We start from the raw sequence: 21,385 nt of genomic DNA, 5'->3' as shown, positions 1-21,385 counted from the left end.
AGTCACTGAAGCACAGCAAATAAAAGAATCCAAATCTGCTATAGATGTGGAGACTATACAGATGGAGCTGCAGATACAGAAGGTTGCAGGAGCTAGGCCCTAACATAGTTGTCCATATTGAGGATGAAACTTCAGAGAATAATTTTGACTTGACAAAACCATGCTTGGCAGCATTGGCTCATAAGAATAAGTATTGCTCAGATACTATCATTCTTGCAATGCTCTAGTAAGTGTCTTCTATTTTACATTTGTTTGCAAAACAATCCTTATTGTGCCTCCTCCTTTACACCCTACCCTAATTATTGTTTGGTCCAATGTAGCATGATGAGAAGCTGGCTTAACCATGCTGTACAGCATACATTTCATATTATTGATCCTGCCATTTCCTTCAAGTTAAGAGATCCAAAGAAAACTCCCATGGATATTTCCAATTGGTTCAGACACTGCGATTTTGATGTTGTCGATATTTTGCTACTTCCATACCATAACAAGTATGTGGGTGACTGCTTCTTTTGGGATTTTTCTTCAAGATTGAGAACTCTTGTAGCCTTTGATTTCTTAGTGCTTTTTTCCTTATGCAGTGACCACTGGAGCTTTGCTTCTATTGACATCCAGCAGAAGCAATGCTTTTTATTCAACTCTCTTAGAAACACACACACAGAGAGCTGAAATTGTAAGTGGTTTGTGTGCTATTTTTAACTTTAAACTTCATTATTTTGATTTAATGCACACTAACTGAATTATATGTATTGCAGTTGTATTAGAAGGCTTCTAGATGCATTGGATCACTGTCCTCCTAATGTCAATCTTTTGGATTCAATAGAGCCAATAGATTTAGAGGTAGAAAGTCGTTCCCTCTACTGATGTCTATTTCATGCTATGCCTTTGAACTTATTGAATAAGTTTGTTTTGTTCAGATATTAACAGTTTCTAACATATCTTTCCAACTATCCAGACACCACAACAAGATGATTCAAGTAGCTGCGGCGGGCGGCTGGAGAGTGCTGATTAGTACCAAATATATACTTTCAAGCTATTTTGAGATAGGACAGCCAGAGCTTGTAAGAAAAAATAATTTTCATTTAGCTTCAAAAAATTTGATATTGGTACAAAGTGTTCTAAATCATCATATCTCATTGTAGATTAGAGAAGATAGCTTCAGCTCGAACTATGTATATAGTTTCAGAGCTGATACAATTTGGAAGTTTTTGAAGTATGCCTCCCCCAAACCTATTGTACCAGCTACTGTCGAGTTGGGTGAGAGCTCTAAAGTCCGAGAAGGTGTCATACACCTTGATGACATAGATGATGCTGATGTGGTGCCAAAGGAACAAGGACTTAGTGCTGATGAGGAGAAGCCACAAGAACAAGGACCTGCTTCTGCTGATGTTATTGAGGAGATGATGGAGCAGCAGCAAACAGATGCTCCAGGGGCAGTAGAGGAGACAATGGAGTAGCACCGAGAGACTGTACACGACAGGATGGAGCAGCAGAAAATAGATTCTCCAAATAAAGATGATACGGTGAGCTTGGACCATGTAGATCAGCCTCTAGATCAGCCTGTAATAGAAAATGGTTGTCAAGAATATGTTCTACATATATAATTAAACACTTCTGTACATAATTTTACTTTATTGAATATAATATCTTTGTTTATGGAGTCTGTGTTATCTCAATTTTTAAATTTTCAATGTCTTTGCATTTTATTGAACTCTCTCTTCTTTTGAGCACCTGCAAAAAAGCAATATGAAACAATAGGGTAAAGTAAACTAATAGCAGTGCTTAATGAGACTAGGATAAGTCAGATGATATACCTTCTTATTGTTGTAGATAAATAAAAAGTCTTTTGAAATAGAACCTTCTGTCTCAAATAGAATGTCATTGCGCAATTGAGCTAGGGAGCAACATTGTCTTAATGAGATATTGACTAGCACATCACCATTCTCAACAACATCAATATCAAGAAGTTTATTTTCTGCACCAAAAGAATCTTCATCTTGATCCATTGGGACTAGTTTTGTACCTAGCATTCGACTGCGCTTATAATAAAAAGAAAAAATAAAATTTTGTGATGCAACCATGTACTTCAGTTGCATAGAAGGTTGGACAACCTCACAAAACACTGAACTACATGTCTTCTTATCCCAACCTTTATCCAAAAATTGTGGCATGCATGCCAGACTTGTTGCTTTAACTATGAACATTGTTTTTGAAACCTTCACTGGAAAGGTATTAAACAAGTCTACAAAAACTGTGAGAGGCATGCATAAAGAAATTTTTATTATCCTTGTGGCAATATTGGGCCTCAGAGCTTTTTGTACTTCTTTGAAAAGCTTGGCCCTATATGCCTCTGTAACACTAAAATGTGGGAGAGGCCAATCCACTGAATTCCATGCCGGAAGGTCTTGTTTTCTTAACACACCATGTGTGTTAGCATTGTCCAGCGCAACTGATAAAAATGATCAGTAAAAAATATACCGGATTGAGCTAGCTCTGTTGCACATCGACCTTGGTATTGTTGTTCTCCTATCGATCCATGCAAAACATCTATAAATCCCAGAATACAATCGATGTTTTGCCATGTCTCATACGATGAAGGGTATAAATCTGAAATAAAATAACACAAGAATGTCAATAAGCAAAGAAAGAAAGCTTTATCTTAAAAATCCATACACCTCATAAAGAACAAAACCACAATAGAAAAATATACAATTAGGCCTATGTTGCGGAAGATCATTTGGATAGTCTCGCAAGACAAGTTCTTTATGCATGTACACATGATGAATCAAAACTTCTTTCACCGATATCTTCCCTCTGGTGATTTTAAAATCTCGCACTCTTCCCTTCCATGATGCCAAGAAAATGTTTTTTGTCTGGGGTCTCTTTCTTTTGCTAGGTTGCATGAGCACCCATGCTCCTTTCGAAACACTAAACCTTTCCCAAGTTCCTTCCGTTTTGACTGTACTTGAATTCTCTATCGAAGAAATAGAAGAAGCAGGTCGACGGGGTAAGGATGTGTGGTATAATTCTGCCTTCATAGCATTATCATCCACAAAGCGTCTTCCACAAGAACGGCCATAGTTTTTATTCACCATGGAGACCTTGTGAATCTATAACCACAGCAAAGTAATGTAAACAAGATAACAAAGTGAAGTTTCAAGAAAGAGAAAGTGGGCAGACAGACAGTTGACAAGAAACATCTTACTCTAAGCCAAACACGATCAAGGGAGCAGTTTTGGAAAAGAAGAGGCTGCTGCACAATGAGGCAGTGGTGTAGAATGGTAGACCTTTCGAAGGAAAGGCAGCACAACATTCCAAAGTTCAAAGGAAGGTGGAAGCAGGAAGGCCCTTGGCAGTGGTGTAGAATGGTAGACCTTTCGAAGGAAAGGCAGCACAACATTTCAAAGTTCAAAGGAAGGTGTAAGCGGGAAGGCCCTTGTCAGAGAAAATGTCAGACTAGATTCTATCTTCATGTCCAAAGATCTTGTGAGAATAAAAAACCAATCTCCACATTAATGTAGCACGCTTGTACCTACATAAAATATTGTTTCTTTTATCTATTTTCTCTTATTTTTGTGAATTTCCAACATTACGTTGGCTCTCTGTTGATTGGTTGAGAGCTTATTTTTCCAAACCGTAAAAGGCCCCAAAATGAGCTCCCTTTTTTCCTAGTGGTATTTTGTTTACTTAAGGATGATGAGATCAAGTAAAAAACGAGAATATGTTTATCCATCAATCCATTAAACATAAGTAATGGAGGCACTCAAGATACTTACCCCTAAAAGATACTACCTTGAAGTTCTAATGTTGTAGTTTTAGTGTTATAGTTTTTTATGTTGGAGGATTGCCATAATGAAGTTGTAGTGTTCCTATCCAAATGCAATCAACACCTTTTGCCTTTTAATCAATTCAATAATCTCAGTAAGTGGATGTGTGTGGATGAGAGAGAGTTTAGAGAGATAGGGAGTCTAGAGAGAGATTGATAATACCTAGAGAGAGAGAATGGGAGGAGAGAGTTTAAGAATCTGCCACTTCTAGAAACCTCTTTGTCGAAAACTGCTTTGCCAAAAAAATGCATCCATTTGTTAGGAGTCTTTCACAATTTGATTCATTTTCTTGATCATAACTAAAGATGTGATGTTCTGTTGGATAAATTTACTTGAGGGTTTCAGTGGTAAGGCTACCCCCAACCAAAACATTCTTGTTTCCTATATCAATACCAAAAGATGTCGTAAAATTTCAGGTTGGCCAAAATAATCATATACAAGTCAAATGGATTTTGGGGATTACACTCAATATTACACCTAGTGTTACAACACATTGTTGATGATCCCTCCCCGCCCTCTAAAAATCACAACAAAGAAAATTACACTATGGTGCACGTCCTTGGTTTGTCATCCTTTAGTGTTAATCTCTCGCAATGCTAGTTCAAACTAAAAATAATGAAATGATTGGAGGCGGCACATATTAATTTGACATGATTGGAGGCGTAACATATTAACTTAGCTTGTTGACTCTCCTAATTGCTTAGGCTTAACAACAACAATGATACTATTGAAACCTAATAACAAATGTTTTAACTATACCCAACCCTTGTGGTTAGTTAGTTATATGGGAAAATTTTGAGAAAGATAAGCTCACAAGATGGACTCCTCAAAGATCGCCTTCTATAGTTGAGCAATGCCAATGCCTGTGTAATACTGTGAAAACCATCTTAGGTTTTATGAAAGTTTTTTGATTTGCCATCAATTGTGTTGTGCCCACCCCTTGCCACACTAACAACAAACCTAGGGACTTGAGATTTATCCATACCCCTTCAATAGTTGGGAAACGCCAATGTGCCTTATTCTCCTTCTTTATAGCAAGGGTCCCTCTGTTGATGTATTGGCACTAGCACATTCGTCTTAGCGTACACATGAATTGTAGTGTAAACCTAAAGAGAGTGCACTTCATCAACCTCGTGAAGGGCCTAAAGAGAGCACACTTCATGAATCTAAAGAGAGTGCCTCGTGAAGGGCCTAAAGAGAGCACACTTCATGAATCTAAAGAGAGCGCACTTCATGAATCTTGTGAAGGGTGGTGGGAGTACAAATTTAGAGAAGCCAGGCCTCAAAATTGGCAGTTAGTTAATGTGTCCATTGGTGGTCAATAGCTTTTTAGAGCCTACATTTCCCGAGCAAGCAAAGCCATTTGATTCTTCATAGGTTTGAGAAACATATTTAGGGATATAGATTCCATGTGGAATTTTGCATTAGATAAGGTGAGGTTAACATAGAGCCAGACAAAGCATGCTTCTCCCAACTCTTACATAAGTGGCATTTTGCATTAGATAAGGTGAGGTTAACATAGAGCCAGACAAAGCATGCTTCTCCCAACTCTTCCATGTGGAATTTTGCATTAGATAAGGTGAGGTTAACATAGAGCCAGACAAAGCATGCTTCTCCCAACTCTTACATAAGTGGCATAGTTTGGTTTTTCCCTAAATTAAGCCCATTGTTGAAGTGAAAGGTTAAAACCATCTTCATTTAATCGTGCAACAACAATCAGAGGCTCTGTCGTCGTCACACGAAGCCACCTTGTGGGAACTCCCCCTAGATGTGACATTTCTTACAAACATCTATATCTATATATACATAATATCAGTATTTGTATGTTATTAATTAATCGAACTTAAATTTTGCAAACAATGTTTTTATATATGTTTGCAAATTAATTAATTATTGCGCCCACACTCGGGACACAACGGCTAGCGCTAGGGGGTCGTCTATGGTCGTATAGAACTTCAAAATTTGAAAATACAGATTTGTATCCAAGACCAAAATACGTATACGACGACGTCGTCGTCTTTGTAGACGTGAAGGTTTTGGGCACCTGTCGTTTCTTTTCCGATTCTAGGGCTCCGCCCTTTATCATAATTAGGGTTTTTTTAAACCGTCGGCAGAAGCTTCACTGTGTGCGTGAGCTTTAATGGCCTCCTCTAACCCTCTCTTCGACCATCCTCCCCTGCCCGCCATCGACAACCCAAAGGCTCTTCACATACGTGGAGCTGAATCTGCATCTGGAAATGGAGATGGAGCGCTTTCAGGAACAGGAAAATTAGGGTTTGGAACGACTGCAGGACATTTGGGGTTTGACTTAAGCGCTGAGAAATCAGGGTTTGGAGCAGGAGGCTATGGAGGGGGTGGAGGTGCGGGCGGGAAGCTCCGATCCTCTCGGCGAGCTAAGAAGACCCCGTATAATCGCCCTGCTACAGGCCGCCATGCGACACCAGGACCTTCGGCCGCCATGGCATCCTCGAGGACCACCATCGCTTCCCGGCTGAGAGACTCTGCTTCCCGGCTCATCTCTTCCTCGGCCTCGTACCTCTTCTCTTCTCTGTTCAAGCGCCGGCCCCCCGCCATCAAAGCCAACGGAGAATCCCACAGAGGTGCGAGTTCTGTTAAGCTCAATTTTATGAATGCTGCAAAACGTCTTGGATAGCTTTCATGTGTGTTTTCAGTAGCTTGTCTTTCTGCATTAATTTTGAGCTTAATTTTATGTGAATTTGGCCTCCACCCCCGCCTCTGCCCCCTCCCCCGACCACTGTCTCACACAAAATACAACACCATTCACCACCACCAAAAAAGAGAAGAAGCGCTTTAGTAGTCAATTTGAGGGTTGATTCTTTGGGTTGGGTTTCACACTCTGTGCCTCTGCCAGAGATTGCAGAAATGTCCAGGCATGACAAGCAGGACAGGCCCTGTAATTTTTTAGGAAAATGCTTTCTGGTCAGAGATTGCGATCCTTTGCTTTAGAACAAGTATATCTGAGAAAGGCACTTTTTCAGGACAATTGTGTCGTTTTGATCTTCTTTGAACTGTGCAGCATTGAGTGCATCTTACTGATTTTTCTTGGCGTTTGAACTAGCTGGAGGAATTGCTGTAGAAGGACTGCAAGAGGAAGAGGCGCTGGATGCTCCTGCCAATCAAGATGTAGGTCCACTACTTAAAAGTTTACCTGCTGACAACTTCAAACCCGTATACGGACTCCTTGTGCTGATACCATTTATCTCGTCATGTATGGGGTTTGCAGGTCCAAAAGAATGTGTGTGCTGATCAACCTCCAGCTCTGGTTGCGGATCTGAAGCCTGTGGAAACAGAAAACAAGGAGTTGGACATGGTGCAAGTAGAAGAAGTTTTGAAACAGAGGACCTGGTCCAGGTACTACAATGGGTACTCATGCGCAGAGTGAGCTTCTCAAAGGAAATAGGGTTCAGATTACCCTCTGATACCAACTCTTGGCATGTGTGGTTTCAGGGAGCAAGTTAATCGTTTGACAGAAATCCTGCAGACTCGTTTGTGTGAGAACAATGCTGCCAGTCCTAACCTAGATGCTGAGGAACTGCAAGAGCAACCCAAAAAGGACACCGAGGGTTCAACTCCAGTTCAAGTTGCCCGAGCTTACATGGGAGAGCAGGCAACAAGGCCTCCTGGGATAGCCAAGTCTATTCGCAGTCCTGCCTATCAATCTGCTGAGGTTCAGCCTTCCTTGGGAGGCAGACTTTTGGAGGACAGATACTTGTCTTCCCCTTTTTCGAGGACTTGGGCACAAAGCTCTGCGGCTGTTCGAATGCCCAAGAGAAGTTTTTTTCTTGATGATGACTCGGCCTCTATGGGTCCTGTCAGGAGGGTTAGGCAAAAGACTTCAATGCTGACGAGTACGAGCCCATATCTGTATTCGAGGCAAATGAATGGATCAAGTGTGCCTTTGCAGACACGGCCTTCATCTCCACCCACACAGTCCAGTCAGACAGCTCTAAGGATCTTAGAGACATTGGAAAAGCTATCTCCTTCTCCTAAAGGGAGGCTTTTGGAAGGTGCAACAGACAAGCTTCCCAGTGATCTTCGTGCCTTGAAGAAGTTTTCTCCTCTTAGAGGGAAGTCCCTGGATGAAAGTGAAGTTGGTGCAGGAATGTCTGCCAGTGAACAGACCCCTGAGACATTGAAAGCTAGGGAAAAAAGGGTGATCCAAAACCCGGGTGTGGTTGTGTTGCCAAAATTACCAGAATCAAGTGCTAGTGGCAAGCCAGCATTTGGAGGTCCGTCGTCTATGGATTCTGAAGCTACAAGGAACTCCATCATCAAATCACCAGCAGCTTTGGTTCCTGAATCTCCGATCATCATACCGGAAAGGACCAAGGGCTTTCGGATGAGTGCTGTTTTTGAGGTTAGCTGAGGCACTCTGCAGCCTGAGGTGTTCTCATGTTGGATGTTTTGAGGTGCAATGGTTAACATGTCATTCTGTCTTTCATTTTTTCATGCAGGAGTCTAATTCAGACGAAGAAAGTAAGCCGCATGCCAAGCTATCTATTTCTAGCGAAGCAAGACACCCTGCAACGCTTCTCAATGTCAAGGAAGCAGCCATCCTAAAGCCATCTGTGGTACCCATGGATCCTGTTGTCTCTCCTACCACAGTCTATGTTTCTGTTTCCACCACAACAAATTCTTTGCCTATGCCAGTGCAATCAAGTGTTTCACATGCACCTAAATCCAACAGTTCGCCTGTTACATTCTCACAACCTGACATATGTGAGCCTTCCACAGTTTCTCCTGTGTCTGCATTCTCAGAAAAGCCAACCTCAAACTTCACATCTTTCCCAACTTTTTCTTTCCCTTCAGCAGCCATGGCAACAGGATCACCCTTGTCCAATGCACCAGCTTCACCACCTGCTTTGGCTGCAGCAGTTTCTTTGGAAAAAGTATTCACTGTGTCAACTACATCAGCAGCAACACCTGCATCGATACTCGCAGCACCAGCAGAAGTGCCAGAACAGGCAGTAGCCTCCACACCGTCAGCAGCTGCTAATGAGTCCACGGTTACAGCTGATGTAGTAGCAGCAGTACCTGCATTGTTTGGTGGCATCGCTACTATTGCTCCAGGTGCCTTACCGTCACCAGTTTTAACACCTTCAAAAACCATTGCCACTCATGATGACATTTGGGAAGCTGAGAATGGAGTTACTATGGCAACTGAAAGCCCAGTTGCTGACAAGCTGACTGAGGTGGACACAATGGCAACAGAGTCCATGGCTGAGGAGGCAGATGCTTTAATTGTTGCTCCGTCTGCACCAGCTTTCCAGTCTGGCTTGACGTCTATTGCATCCCCAGTGTCTACTTTCTCATTTGGTGCAACTGCCATGTCATCACCATCGTCTGCCTTTTCTTTTGCTGCTGGCGCTCCTGCTTCATCATCATCTGCTGCCACCTTTGCAGTTGGGGGCCAGTTAGGCACAATCTCTGCTGGACAAGCAGTTACTTTTGGAGTGATGCCCAGTCCACCAGCTAATCCCTTCTCTTCATCGATTGCAGGGAATTCAAGTTCTGCTTTCATGTTTGGTTCATCATCTGCAGCTGCCTCCACATCTGCTGTTTTCACTGCTAAATCATCTGGGCTGCCCAGTTTCACAGCCACATCGTCTACTTTCCAGTTTGGGGCTCCTGCAACTTCATCTCCATTGTCTAGTCCTTTCACTAGTTCTGGTGTAGCAAATTCTTCTTCTGCTTTTGGGTTTCTATCATCACCTTCACCTATATCATCAGCAACACCAACGTTCTTGTTTGGGGCGGGGGCTGCTTCTTCGCAATCTTCTGGTTCTGTGTCTGCAGGGCAGCCATTTACATACAATGCTGCACAGACCAACCCTTTTACAGCTAATCCATTTGCTTCATCTGGAGCTCCAAACTCAGCCCCTGCTTTCCAATTTGGACCACCTGCTACAGCAGCAGCTCCGTCTACTTTCTCTTTCGGGTCTACGGGTGCTCCGACTGCATCACCCACTTCTCTGTTTGGTTCTAATGCTGTCCCAAATTCATCAAATACTTTCTCATTTGGGTCCAATGCTGCTTCCAATTCATCATCTTCTTTTGCGTTTGGATCAGCACAGCCAGCAGCCGCACCAGCTTCCTTCACATTTGGGGGTCAGACAGCTGCCTCACCTCCCAGTGGGCAGCCATTTGGACTTGGAGGAGGGCAGCCTGCAATGCCAGCACAGAGCCCTTTCTCTGCAGCAGGAGCTGCTCAACCTGCTCCTGACTTCGCTGGAGGGTTTGCTCTAGGGGCAACAGGCGGAGAGAAAAGTGCCAGGAAGTTTATCAAAGCGAAGAGGTCAGGAGGTGCAAAGAGGGGGAAGTAGTTCTCCTGTGTTTTCACACGTGCTCTTATGATCATCAAGTTCTGATACCTCTTTGTAGTTGAAGCTCTTCGCCAGTTCTGGTACTTCATTTCAGAGGATCTCACTTCTTAGAGTAGGAGAAGCTGCAGAGGCCTTCAAGTTGTCTGTCAACTTCAGGTATGTGGGCATGCTGCTCTTTTGTAAGGCACAGTGCAAAAGCTGTGTCTGTTTTAGAGGGTGAGATTGTTGTGATAATTTCTTTTGCGATTTAAAACAAACTCAAGGACCTGTCAGTGTCTGGTTCAAAGGGAAGTTAAAAGCTCTACATACAAAAGGAAATAGTTTGTGATTCAGTTGGATTCTGAGCTGAAATCAGCTCCATTCCTGTATATAGGAGCCAGGAGATGCTGTTGATCATGATTTCTTACCATAGTTAATTTATGGGTATGCTCCACGTTATTGAACAGAAGGATTGGCCTTTTGTATTTGTAGTGAAATTAATGAAATGTGCATGGTTTTGGTTTTATAAAAAAGGAGTGTTGTTACGATGTCAGAGAAAAATGCCCATGGGTAGTAAGGTTAGTACTAGCATCAATTGAAAGTTTCAATTTGAGACCAAGACATTGGTTAGCAGCACTTTCTGGGTGGAGTCACTAGGTGAACAAAGGCTTTTTATTATTGGAGGCTACGCTTGGGATGTGTAAGGATGTGTTTTATGGGTTATGTTTATGTTATTTTATGATGTCAGTGTCAGAATTTTGTGCATCTGATTGTGTGGGAACTGGCCCTTTTATTGGCGCCCATGTATTTTTTCTCATGTTTTGCTAGTTATGGCTGATTTATGCCAGCTTCATGATGCCAGTCGGCCAGCTACATGGCCTCCTTTATAAAGGCCTCCTCTTATCACGTGTTATCATTCCTTCCAAGCACATTGTAATGCCCATCTGCTGGCTAATCAATCAAGGTGATCTTGTCTGCAATCGCTCTCTCTCTCTCTCTCTCTCTCTTCCTTTGCCTATGCTTCTGCCTGTGCACACTCTAACATGGTATCAGTCGCCTAGGTTCAAGGGGCTGCCTTCTGCGTTTTTTGCTTCCCTCTCCTCCTACGTTTTGAAGGTGCTGCGTTTTTTCATTGAAGGGCTGTGTTTATTCTTCAAGGAGAAGCTGCTGTGTTTTCTTCTTCGGTGCCTCTTCTTCGATTTCCCTCTTCTTGAGCTCCTGCCCCTTGCAAGTCTCGCTTGGTGCCAAGGTGCATCCTTGAAGGTGCTGTGTTTTGCTTCTTGGAGCGATTTGCAGTTTGTTGCTTTTTGTTTGGTGGCTGTTTTTTCTGTTTGGGCAGCAGTGCAGCTCAACAAGCAGCTTTGACTCTCTTGCTTCTTCCATGGCTTCCCTCCCCTCTGGTTGCGAGTTTCCGGTGAGTTTGGGACTGTTTTTTCTGCTGTCTTGCACCTTTCTCTCTCAGTTTTGAGAGGGGGCTGATTGATCCTTGTGCCTTGCTCCATTGGAAAGTGCTTGAGAGGTCTTGGAGTGCTGAGATTTGCATTTTTTGTGGCGTTCGTTGTTGCTATGGATATGGGTCCCCTTGATTGAGGGGACAAATAATGCTCATTGGAAGCTGGGTCTGGTTCATTCACAAGGGTTTGTGGAATATTGTTCACGGCAATGAGAAGAAGCTTGTGCGTCCTCAAAACTCGAGGTGTTGGACCTAGGTTCAATGGAAGTTATCACTGAGGCGGGTCATCAATGTCCGTAGCACTAGTTGAGTATGATATCTCAACACTCCCTCTCCAGCTCAACTCCACACTCTATACTCCAAGTAAGCTCCGAAACTTGTTGAGCTTCTCTGGACCAAGTTACCTTGTGATCCTTTCCATGGATCATGGTTTGTTTACCAAATACAACAAGGCTTGATGATCAACATAGAAAACAAATTTGTTAGCAAGAAGGTAATGCCGGAATTTCTTTGCAGCATAAACCATTACTAACCCTTCACTCTCAGTGGTGGTGGTATAATTGATTTCAACCTTATCTAGTTGTCGACTTGAAAAACTAATAAGATAGTCCAATTTGTGTTCCCCTAACTATGCTAAGACACCCCCAATTATAAAATTAAAGGCATCAATGTGTACATGAAAGATGAGATCCCAGTTAGGTGTTCACAAGATTGGAGCACTTGCCAAGGCTTGCTTCAGTGTGTCATAAGCTTGTTGACATTAATACAATCAATAGCTTGTACAAAGAACGAGCTATTTTTACATAGAAAAGAATAAACCGACCGTAGTAGCCGACATGGCCCATGAATCTCTAGACTCCCTTGTAGTTTGTTAGTGGGGGTAATTCGAAGATGACCTTGATTTTTCTCTCATCAGTGGAAATCCCATTTTTGGACACTATATGCCCAAGAATAACTCCGTGTTTGACCCAAAATTAGCATTTGTAAGGGTTTAAGGATATGTGATCCAAGACAAATAAATGCACAAATTATCCAAAAAAGCTTCAATAAACTTTCTTAAGAAGTCTTTAAAAGAAGTATCCATAAGTCTTTAAAAGAAGTATCCATAAGTCTTTGGAATGTGGTTGGGCGTTGGTTATACCGAATGGCATAACTCTACAAGCATACAAGCATACACACCATGCTCAGTGACAAAAGATGTTTTGGCTTGGTCCTCAAGTGCAATCAAAATTTGATTATATTCTGAATATCCATCCAAAAATCTATAAGCATCCTTGTCTCCAACTCATTCGAGCACATGTTCTGAATATGGCAAGGGGTAGTGATCCTTGTGTGTGGTAACATTACTTTCTTGAGATCAACACACAATCTAAGTTTTCCATTCTTCTTGGGCACAGCTACAATGGGTGAGACCCATTCTAAGTGTTCAATCTCATAGATGAATTCACACTTAATGAATTTATCGATCTCTTCTTTATCAATGCTTGCATATTTGGGATTCATTAGATAGGTTGATGTTGTACTGGTTTAGCATCGGGTACCATGGGGATGGTGTGTTGTACCGCCTCTATAGGAACTCCCTTCATATCATGGTATGTCCCCACAAAGCAATCCCTATACTCCTTGAGGAGAGCTACAAGTTCAGCCTCCTTAGCCTTATTTAAGTCCTTGGCTCTTCTTTCTATGTGAGTTCATGATTTTGTTTCCTTCTGGCTGAGCAACTCAATTTTGGTTCATCAGAGACTTTCACCTTAGCTATATCAATTGGGGGTGGCCTACAATACTTGACCTTTATGTCCAGTAGTCTATAAACTTCGATGCACCCATGTATTGGAGCCATTGGGTGGTAGTTCTTTCTTACAGCCTTCTATGATGATTTGCTACATATCTTTGCCATTTTCGGAGATGCTCCTTGGGGTTTTGAAGACCTTCATCCCTTTCTTTAGATTGGGAATCCATATCAGACTCAGAGCTACTCCCTGCACTTTCTTTTGATGTTGTCAACTCTATTTTTCTTGTGGTAATCGAGGAGCTTGTGTTGCTTTCAGTCTCCATTTCAAACTCCTCACCACTATCTGTGCTTGAGCTTGAGTCATCCCATGTGGACTCAAGTTCACTATAACCAATCCCCTCGGCATCAGAAGGTAGAGCATAAATTATTTGTAGGGGCACAACCTTAGGGAGCTCCTCACCATCAGGTGTAACCCATGTAGATTCTCTAGCTCCTCAGATATCGGTTGTGGCCATCATATGTGTCCATTTTAAATCATCTTCATGTTTAATAGCTTTTTTTTAAAACACCTTTGTAGGGTGGGCCCTTCCCTGCATCGGTCTCTTCTCAACAAGTATAGCAATATTGCAAAGGGCTCAAATGGATGGTAGTATTGGATCTTTGGTCAAATAGTCCACCACTACTGTTTAAATGTACGTCACGAGGTCTACTCTAAGGGTTGAGTCATCAAATTGTAGGTAGACATGGTTTTTGAACCATGATTAGCTTCACGCATAAATGGTCTTCCTAAGATCATTTCATAAGAATCAGGTAGCTTGGAAAAGTCCATCACAACGAATGTATGCCTCACCCAACGTTTCAATACCTTGATCTTAAAGGTTGCATAAAATTCCCATTGGTTAAAGAGAATGTGGGGGAGAGAGAGCTTGAGTTCCTTGCAAGCAAAACACACACACACGAGAGTGCAAGACACAAGAGAGATGGATGGCTAAATTTTCTTCTATCTTCTTCACTTCTCTACAACCATATAACTAAAAGATAAGAGTACATACATAAAGCGAAAGTACTCTCCCACAACAACATACAAAGTAGTCGGTCTATAGTGTGAACCCAACTATATGAGCTAGCGCTATAACTATGCCATAACTCTGGTACTCCAAAGTGGCTATCACACATCCTATCATCCCACTGGTGGCATATCAACCATAATCTCACCAACTATGCGAGTGGCATGAGTACGGAAGCTGTCACCCAAGTGGGTCATCAATGTCCTCCGTAGCACCACACACTGCACCCTAAGTAAGCTCCTAAACATGTGGAGCTTCTCTGTGCCCAATGCCTTCGTGAAGATGTCAACCACCTAATCCTCTATGTTGACATATAAAAGATTTACATCACCTGCTAGAACCTTCTCCCTCACAAAGTGATAGTTCACCTCAATGTGCTTCATTCTAGCATGGTATATTGGGTTACTGGCCAACTGTATGCTACTCATGTTGTCACAATAAATGATAATTTCCCCATCCACACAGGCTCACCCATATCACCAAGTAGCTTCTGAAACCAAGCTACCACACAAGCTGCTATAGCAGCACCCCTGTACTCTACCTCTGTACTCGACAAACTATTGGTTGCTTCTTACTGCTCCAACTCACAGCAGCACTCCCAAATGAGAACATAAAACCACTGGTAGATCTTGTGTCTACAACACTGTGGACTTTATGCACCTAAGAATCCGTCTAGCCGCGGCTTCCTAGGGGCCTGCATAAACTGGCTCACAAGTCCAACATCATAACTCAAGTCTGGCCTAGTAATGGTCATGTAGATCAAGCCACCCACTATGCGCCTGTATGTAGTGGGGTCCTCCAAAAGCTCACCTGTGTCTGCGGAAAGCTTTGCATTCTGATGGCACTGAAATAGGCTTACATCCTGTCATACCATACTTGGACAACATGTCCAAGCCATATTGCCTATGCAATAACAAAATGCCATGAGGTGATCTCACCACCTCTATATCCAAAAAATACAACAGCTCACCCAAATCCTACATCTCAAACTTTTGCTTCAAAAGCCTCTTGACATCATGTATGTCAACATCACTATCACCAATGATAATCAAGTTATCCACAGAGATGACTAATGACATGATCCCTCTATCTGTCTTTTTCACATAAAGTGAAAAATCTGCATTGGATATCTAAAATCTAATGGTAACAAGATACTCCCCGATCTTGTTTGACCATGCTCTGGGTGCCTGCTTCAAGCCATACAAGGCTTTGCGTAACCTGAATACAAAATTTGGGTGTGCATCACTTTGTCATAACCTGGTGGCTGTATCATGTAAACTTATTCTTGCAAATCACCATGCAATAAGGTATTCTTTATATCCATCTAATGTAAAGACCAACCCTTTGCTGCAGCCATAACAATGACAGCTCTCATGGTTGCTATTCTTGCAACCGGGGCTGAATGTCTCTTCATAGTCAATGCCATAAGTCTACGCATAGCCTTTGGCCACTAATCTTGCCTTATATCTGCTTACTGAACCATCAGCGTTATGCTTAACTTTATACACCCACTTACATCCAATTGCCTTCTTTTCCTTAGGCAAAGGCACTAGCTCCCATGTTGCATTTAAATCCAATGCTGCCATCTCCTCATTCATGGCATCTTCCCATTTCTTATTTCCAAGTGTCTGCTCAAAAAAAGTGGGCTCCGATTCCTATATTGCTTTAACCATGTAAGCATAATGATGGGTTGTATATCTATCATATCTCAACCTGTCAACAGGGTACCTAACCCTCATAGACTTGCGTACACCGTTGATGTACCTTTTCCTTTCCTTTGCATGATACATGTGTACCTACATCTGTCCTTAACCTGCATGACCATGGGCTAACATTGGATCCACTGCTAGAGGACTCTCTAGGTCCACTAAGCACCTATGATTGCTGCTCTACATGGCGTGCAGCATTAGCACTTCTTACATCTGCATCTTTTGTTGCCTTCACTACTACTGATGCATATCAGCTACTCGTCTCGTCAAAGACAACATCTCTGCTTACTCGCATCTCATGAGTGGTAGGGTTATAAAATCTATAACCTTTCTGCTCCATAACATAACCTATAAAAGTGCATTTCTCTACCTTTGAATCCAACTTTGTTCTCACTTCATCAGGAACATGCACATATGCAATACACCCAAACACATTCAAGTGAGACACATCCGGTCTTATGCCTATAAACTTCTGTTTAGGTGTCATACCATTAACACTTATAGTGGGTGTCCAGTTTATAATGTACACAGCAGTTGCTACTGCTTCTGCCCAAAAATAATGTGGCATATTCTTTTCAGCCATCAAGGCACGTGCCACTTTTGCAATGTGTCTGCTTTTACTTTCTACAACACCATTCTATTACGGAGTGTACCTGCATGTAAACTGTCTCTTGATTCCCTGCTTCCTTAGGAAATCACTGAACTCATTGGATAAATATTCTCTCCCACCATCCAATCTCAGGCATTTTATTTGCATGCATTTTTCCTTCTCGACCAAGGCTTTAAATCTCTGAAAGTGAGCAAACACCTCACTTTTCTCCTTCATGAAGTAAACCCTGAATGTATGACATCTAATGGCCTTGCACTGACATGCTTTTCATGTGGGAAAGCATGTTTGGCCTGCTTCACATACTTCAATCGCTGTACATTCACATGACCAATGCGCTTATGCCATATGTCAATATCTGTAATGACACCTATTCCATGTGCAAACATGGTTGCCTTTACTTCAGGCATGTTCACATCCAACTGCCATTTCTGTTATCTTTTGCAACCAAGCGACACTGATTTTTAAAGTCTTTCACAAAACATCTTTGAGAATTAAACCTCACTTGCAGACCAGGCTTAACCATCTGTCCAACAGAAAAACCAGGTTCTTTGTAATATTTGGAACATGAAGTACATCTACCAAGTACTTAATTTTGCCATCCTGTATAGACAATGGCACTTTACCAGCATGCGCAATGGGATGCGCAGTATCCTCACCTCTTTCTACATAACCTGGTTTTTCTATTTTCTGCATGTCTCTAAACCACTCAGCATAACTAGTCATGTGGTTAGAGGCACCAGAATCCACATAACTAGTCATGTGGTTAGAGGCACCAGAATCCACATACCATGTATCTTGAGATCTTGACACATCTCCTGTTATGAAACTGAGCATGTGCTACATCACAAACAACTGTTGACTTCTGTCTCATGGCCTCCCTGTTTACTAGATGATGCACAGTTGCCTTGTTGTAACTTTCCACTTTTAATGTCATTCTACTTTTTATAGCAGTCCTTTGCCATGTGCCCTGGTTTGCCACAATAATAGCACTCTATGTTGTTTGCATTCTAATTTCTTTGGCTCCCCCTGCCTCTAGACTGGCCTCTTTCACTTGTGTATAATTACTACTATGAATCATTGGACTGTTGTCCAGAATTCTGATTTCCTTGTCGACCACCACCTTGGCCTCAACCACGACCTCTACCTCTACCTCTGCCTCTGCCTCTGCCTCTACCTGAATTGGAGTAGAAGGCCTATTCTTATGTGTTCTTGCTTTGTGAAGAAGATTCCTCACCTAAAGAATTTTTTTCTATGATCAGCATAGACACCAAGTCCCGAAAGCTAGGAATATTATCCCTAATTGCAATGGAGGTCTTGAATGGCTTGTACTCTTTGCCAAGCCTATTCAAATAGATACTTACCAAGTCATCATCTTCCACCGATACATTGATAGACCCAAGGGATTCAACAATGCCCTTGATCTTTAAAGCATACTCATTGATAGACATGCTTTTCTTTTCCACAGTATGCAGCTCTTGTTTTAGCTACAATTTTCTTGCCTTTGTGTTATCTTGAACATCTGCACCAGGTTCTGCCACACAACTGCTGGAGTGTTAGCATCATGTATATGTCTTATCATCATGTCTATGACACTAATGGAAAGCCAATACATGACTTTCCTTGTACCCTGGTTCCAATCCTTGAATGCCTTTATGTCTGCTAGAGTGGCATTCTCTTCAAAAAACTCAAGAGGCTCCTCATTGTCTCCTTCGACATAGTCCCGAAATCCTTTACCCATAAGGAAATTGGTCATTCTGAACTTCCAAGCATGGAAGTTGTTCTTGTCCAACTTTTCACTAATAATCTGATTGATTCTGTCACCAGACATGTTTTCCTACAACAATTAAAAAACTACAATAGACAATTTCTGTATGCAACCTATAACATAGCAGTATCTTCTGTGACTACTGCAGCGATACTTCAGCACACCCTGTAGGTCACTAAATCTAACCAAAGTACATGTACTAACACCAATGTCCAACAATACATGTGCAAACACTATCTGCAATCCCAAAATGTAGTGCTGCGCTGTAGTAACCAGATTTCAACCAGCGAGCGACAGTTCTCAACCAGAACTTCCGGAAACTGTCAAAAAGACCTTGTAGTAACAGAACGGAGACCGAGACGCGCTCGAAATGCAATTCTGGCCGAAAAACCTCAGCACAAAGTACAAAGTACTACGTACCACACCGGCACTTCTTCTTTAAGCTATGGCCTTATCGAAAACACATTGGCTATGGTCATGGAAAGGTCTTGGAAATAGGACTCGCCACATTCCTTTAAGCTTCAAATTCACCAATCGGCTCTATAAACATCACTGTAAATTTTATGAAGAAGGCAATTGTGGGCTCAGACACCTTTTGGTAGATCTTGGTGTAGTCCCCACCTTTATCTTCACTACAAATAACCAGAGTGCATTGGTCATTTTGTGAGGAATCATGCTCACACAAAGCACATTAGGGTGCATTATCAATATGTGAGGGAGAGACTCATTTTGCTAGAGAGATTAACCTGGCTTATTTCTCTATACATGATAATGTGGTAGATATGTTCACAAACGCTCTCTCACGAGAGAAGTTTGAAGCTTTTCGCAAAGCTTTGGGCTTATTACCATTTGGAGATTGATCAGCCACATGACCTCTGCACATGTTTACATGATCAATACAAGGAAGATTTATAGCCATTTATATGGTAGTGATGTGTGAACATAGGCTAATAATGGATGAGGCACTTTTTCCCTCTAGGACAGATTTCTCCTTCACCCCCCTCGTATATCCCCCTCCCCCCTTATTTCTACCCCTATGCCTCTCCCTTCCCTTCCCCCCTCTCTGCCTCCCCCCCCTTCCCTCCTTTCTCCTGCCTTCAACCCTCAGCCGTGTTTCCCTTTCCTCGCAGGTTTCCTTCAGTGCTTCGGCACTACTCTGTTTTCGGCAAGTTTTAGCTTTATTATTCCCTCAGGAGGACTCCATGATGGTAGCCACTCTGTCATCCCCCAAAGCCGCCGTTTCTTGCATTTCTTTCTCCAAAGTGGATTTTCAGGTTCTTGCCATGACAGCTGCCTCTCTTGAGGCCTCCACCTTAGTCTGCAAAATTGTTGGTAGCTACCCTACGCATGGAAAGCTTAGGGATCTCTTTCAGGTGCGAGCCTCATTTGTGAACTTACGAAGATCACCGATATTCACCCTGTGGGCGCAGATACTACCAGGTGGATTTCGACTCGTTCGCGGTGTCAAATCAGATCATGCAACTAAGTCCCCTTGCACTGCGTATGACGCATGCCTTCTTTGCATGGTGATAGCACGACTTCGATCCAGCAGCGTCTGACCCACGGGCTGGCATCTCGGGCTTCCCAGTGTGACAGTTTGTTTTCCAGGCCTTAGTAAGGAGTACCTTCCTTTTCTCCGATGATTGGTGGTGCCATCAGGAGAGTGATGGAGTCCCCCCCCCACTGCTGCCTCGGTCCTCACACAAGCAGTTGGGATTCCATCTCTCCACATTTGTGTGGCCTCGTCGGAGTCTGTACCGCATTGGATATCTCTTCCTAGCCTCCGGGGTGACTTCATACAACAACGCGTGGAGTATTCATGCCTCCCAAGCCAATGTTTCATTTGCAAACAGATGGGCCATCTAACTAGAGCTTGCCCTTGGCGGCAAGCCAGGAGGCCGTGGTCCTCCCCCCATTTCTTGTATTGATCCTCATATCAGGGCATAGGGAGAGAGGCTGGACCTCAGGCAGTAGAGCCGCAAGCCAGATGTCCCAGCCACCAAAGAGTGGCAAATGGCTAGCCCGACGAGCCACCAGATGACCACCCAAGCTGAGCTTCGTCGCTGCATGTGCCAGGCTAGTAGATCTTAGGAGTATTTGGTTCTATCAGAGAACCATTATGAGCATTTACTCAATATTTTTTCGTTGGTGACATGCCCTCTCCAGTCTTAGAAAGGGCCCCTCCGGTCCCACCAGTATAGCAACTGATCCCTCATCAAGATCCCCTCCCGCTCCCCAATGTTCTGAGAGGCCAACCGGCCTCTCTGAGATCCCAGCCTGTCCCCGCAACCATCCTCCTGATGGATCCATCCTCTCTGATGGATCTCTCCCAATAGCACCCTTCCCCCGCCTCTCCACCCTTCCTCACCGCCTCCCTCACCTCCTCTCCCCCTCCTCTCCCCGCTTCATCACCTATTTTACCTGCCACGATCCCCTCCACCCTGCCCTTATCTTCCAAGCCGTCCCCCCCCCTTCTACCTCTCCAAAGCACTCTCGTCGCCCCCCAACAACCCCTGACCCAAAGCGGAGGCAATCAGTTAGACCTGTCCGTCGCTTGATACACCAGTTCTCTAAGTCGATAGAGATAACCACTTCCCTCGAGAGGGGTCTTCCACACCAGAGTCCCCACATGGGGCTCCCAGGATCCTAGGACAACCATTGAATTATAATTTCTTCCATTGTCTGCCAATGGACGGGATCAACATTTTCAAAGGAGACAGTATCCCCTATTTGGGTATGTGTGGTTTTCACCACTCTAGGCCCTCTACGCCACAGAATGGCGCGATGATCTTCCCTTTCCCCTTTTAGTGCAGCCCCAGGGACAGAGTGGGATACCAAGATGGTAGCAGAGCTACAATCCAAGGCTAGGCAATTGAGCTCTTCGCATCACGGACATTCT

At 43.1% G+C, this 21,385-nt stretch overlaps 1 protein-coding gene across 2 annotated transcripts; it reads left to right on the top strand.

Moving 5' to 3' along the window:
- Positions 1 to 5,829: 5,829 nt before the first annotated feature.
- On the top strand, positions 5,830 to 10,615 carry LOC147615817 (uncharacterized). Of its 2 annotated transcripts, none has more exons than XM_086778428.1 (5): positions 5,830 to 6,427; positions 6,907 to 6,971; positions 7,072 to 7,199; positions 7,296 to 8,205; positions 8,303 to 10,615. In XM_086778428.1, exons 1-5 carry the CDS (start codon positions 5,968 to 5,970, stop codon positions 10,169 to 10,171), a joined length of 3,432 nt encoding a protein of 1,143 aa, XP_086634554.1. In that variant the 5' UTR covers positions 5,830 to 5,967; the 3' UTR covers positions 10,172 to 10,615. The 2 variants fall into 2 exon arrangements, with proteins under 2 accessions (XP_086634554.1, XP_086634553.1); XM_086778427.1 differs by having other exon boundaries at positions 5,888 to 6,427; positions 6,907 to 6,972; positions 7,064 to 7,199.
- The last annotated feature ends 10,770 nt before the right edge of the window (positions 10,616 to 21,385 follow it).

This window comes from Cibotium barometz, chromosome 39, assembly GCF_041138505.1.
Source record: "Cibotium barometz isolate CiBa-2024 chromosome 39, ASM4113850v1, whole genome shotgun sequence".
Lineage (NCBI taxonomy): Eukaryota > Viridiplantae > Streptophyta > Polypodiopsida > Cyatheales > Cibotiaceae > Cibotium > Cibotium barometz.
This window is presented reverse-complemented; position numbering and strand designations above follow the sequence as displayed.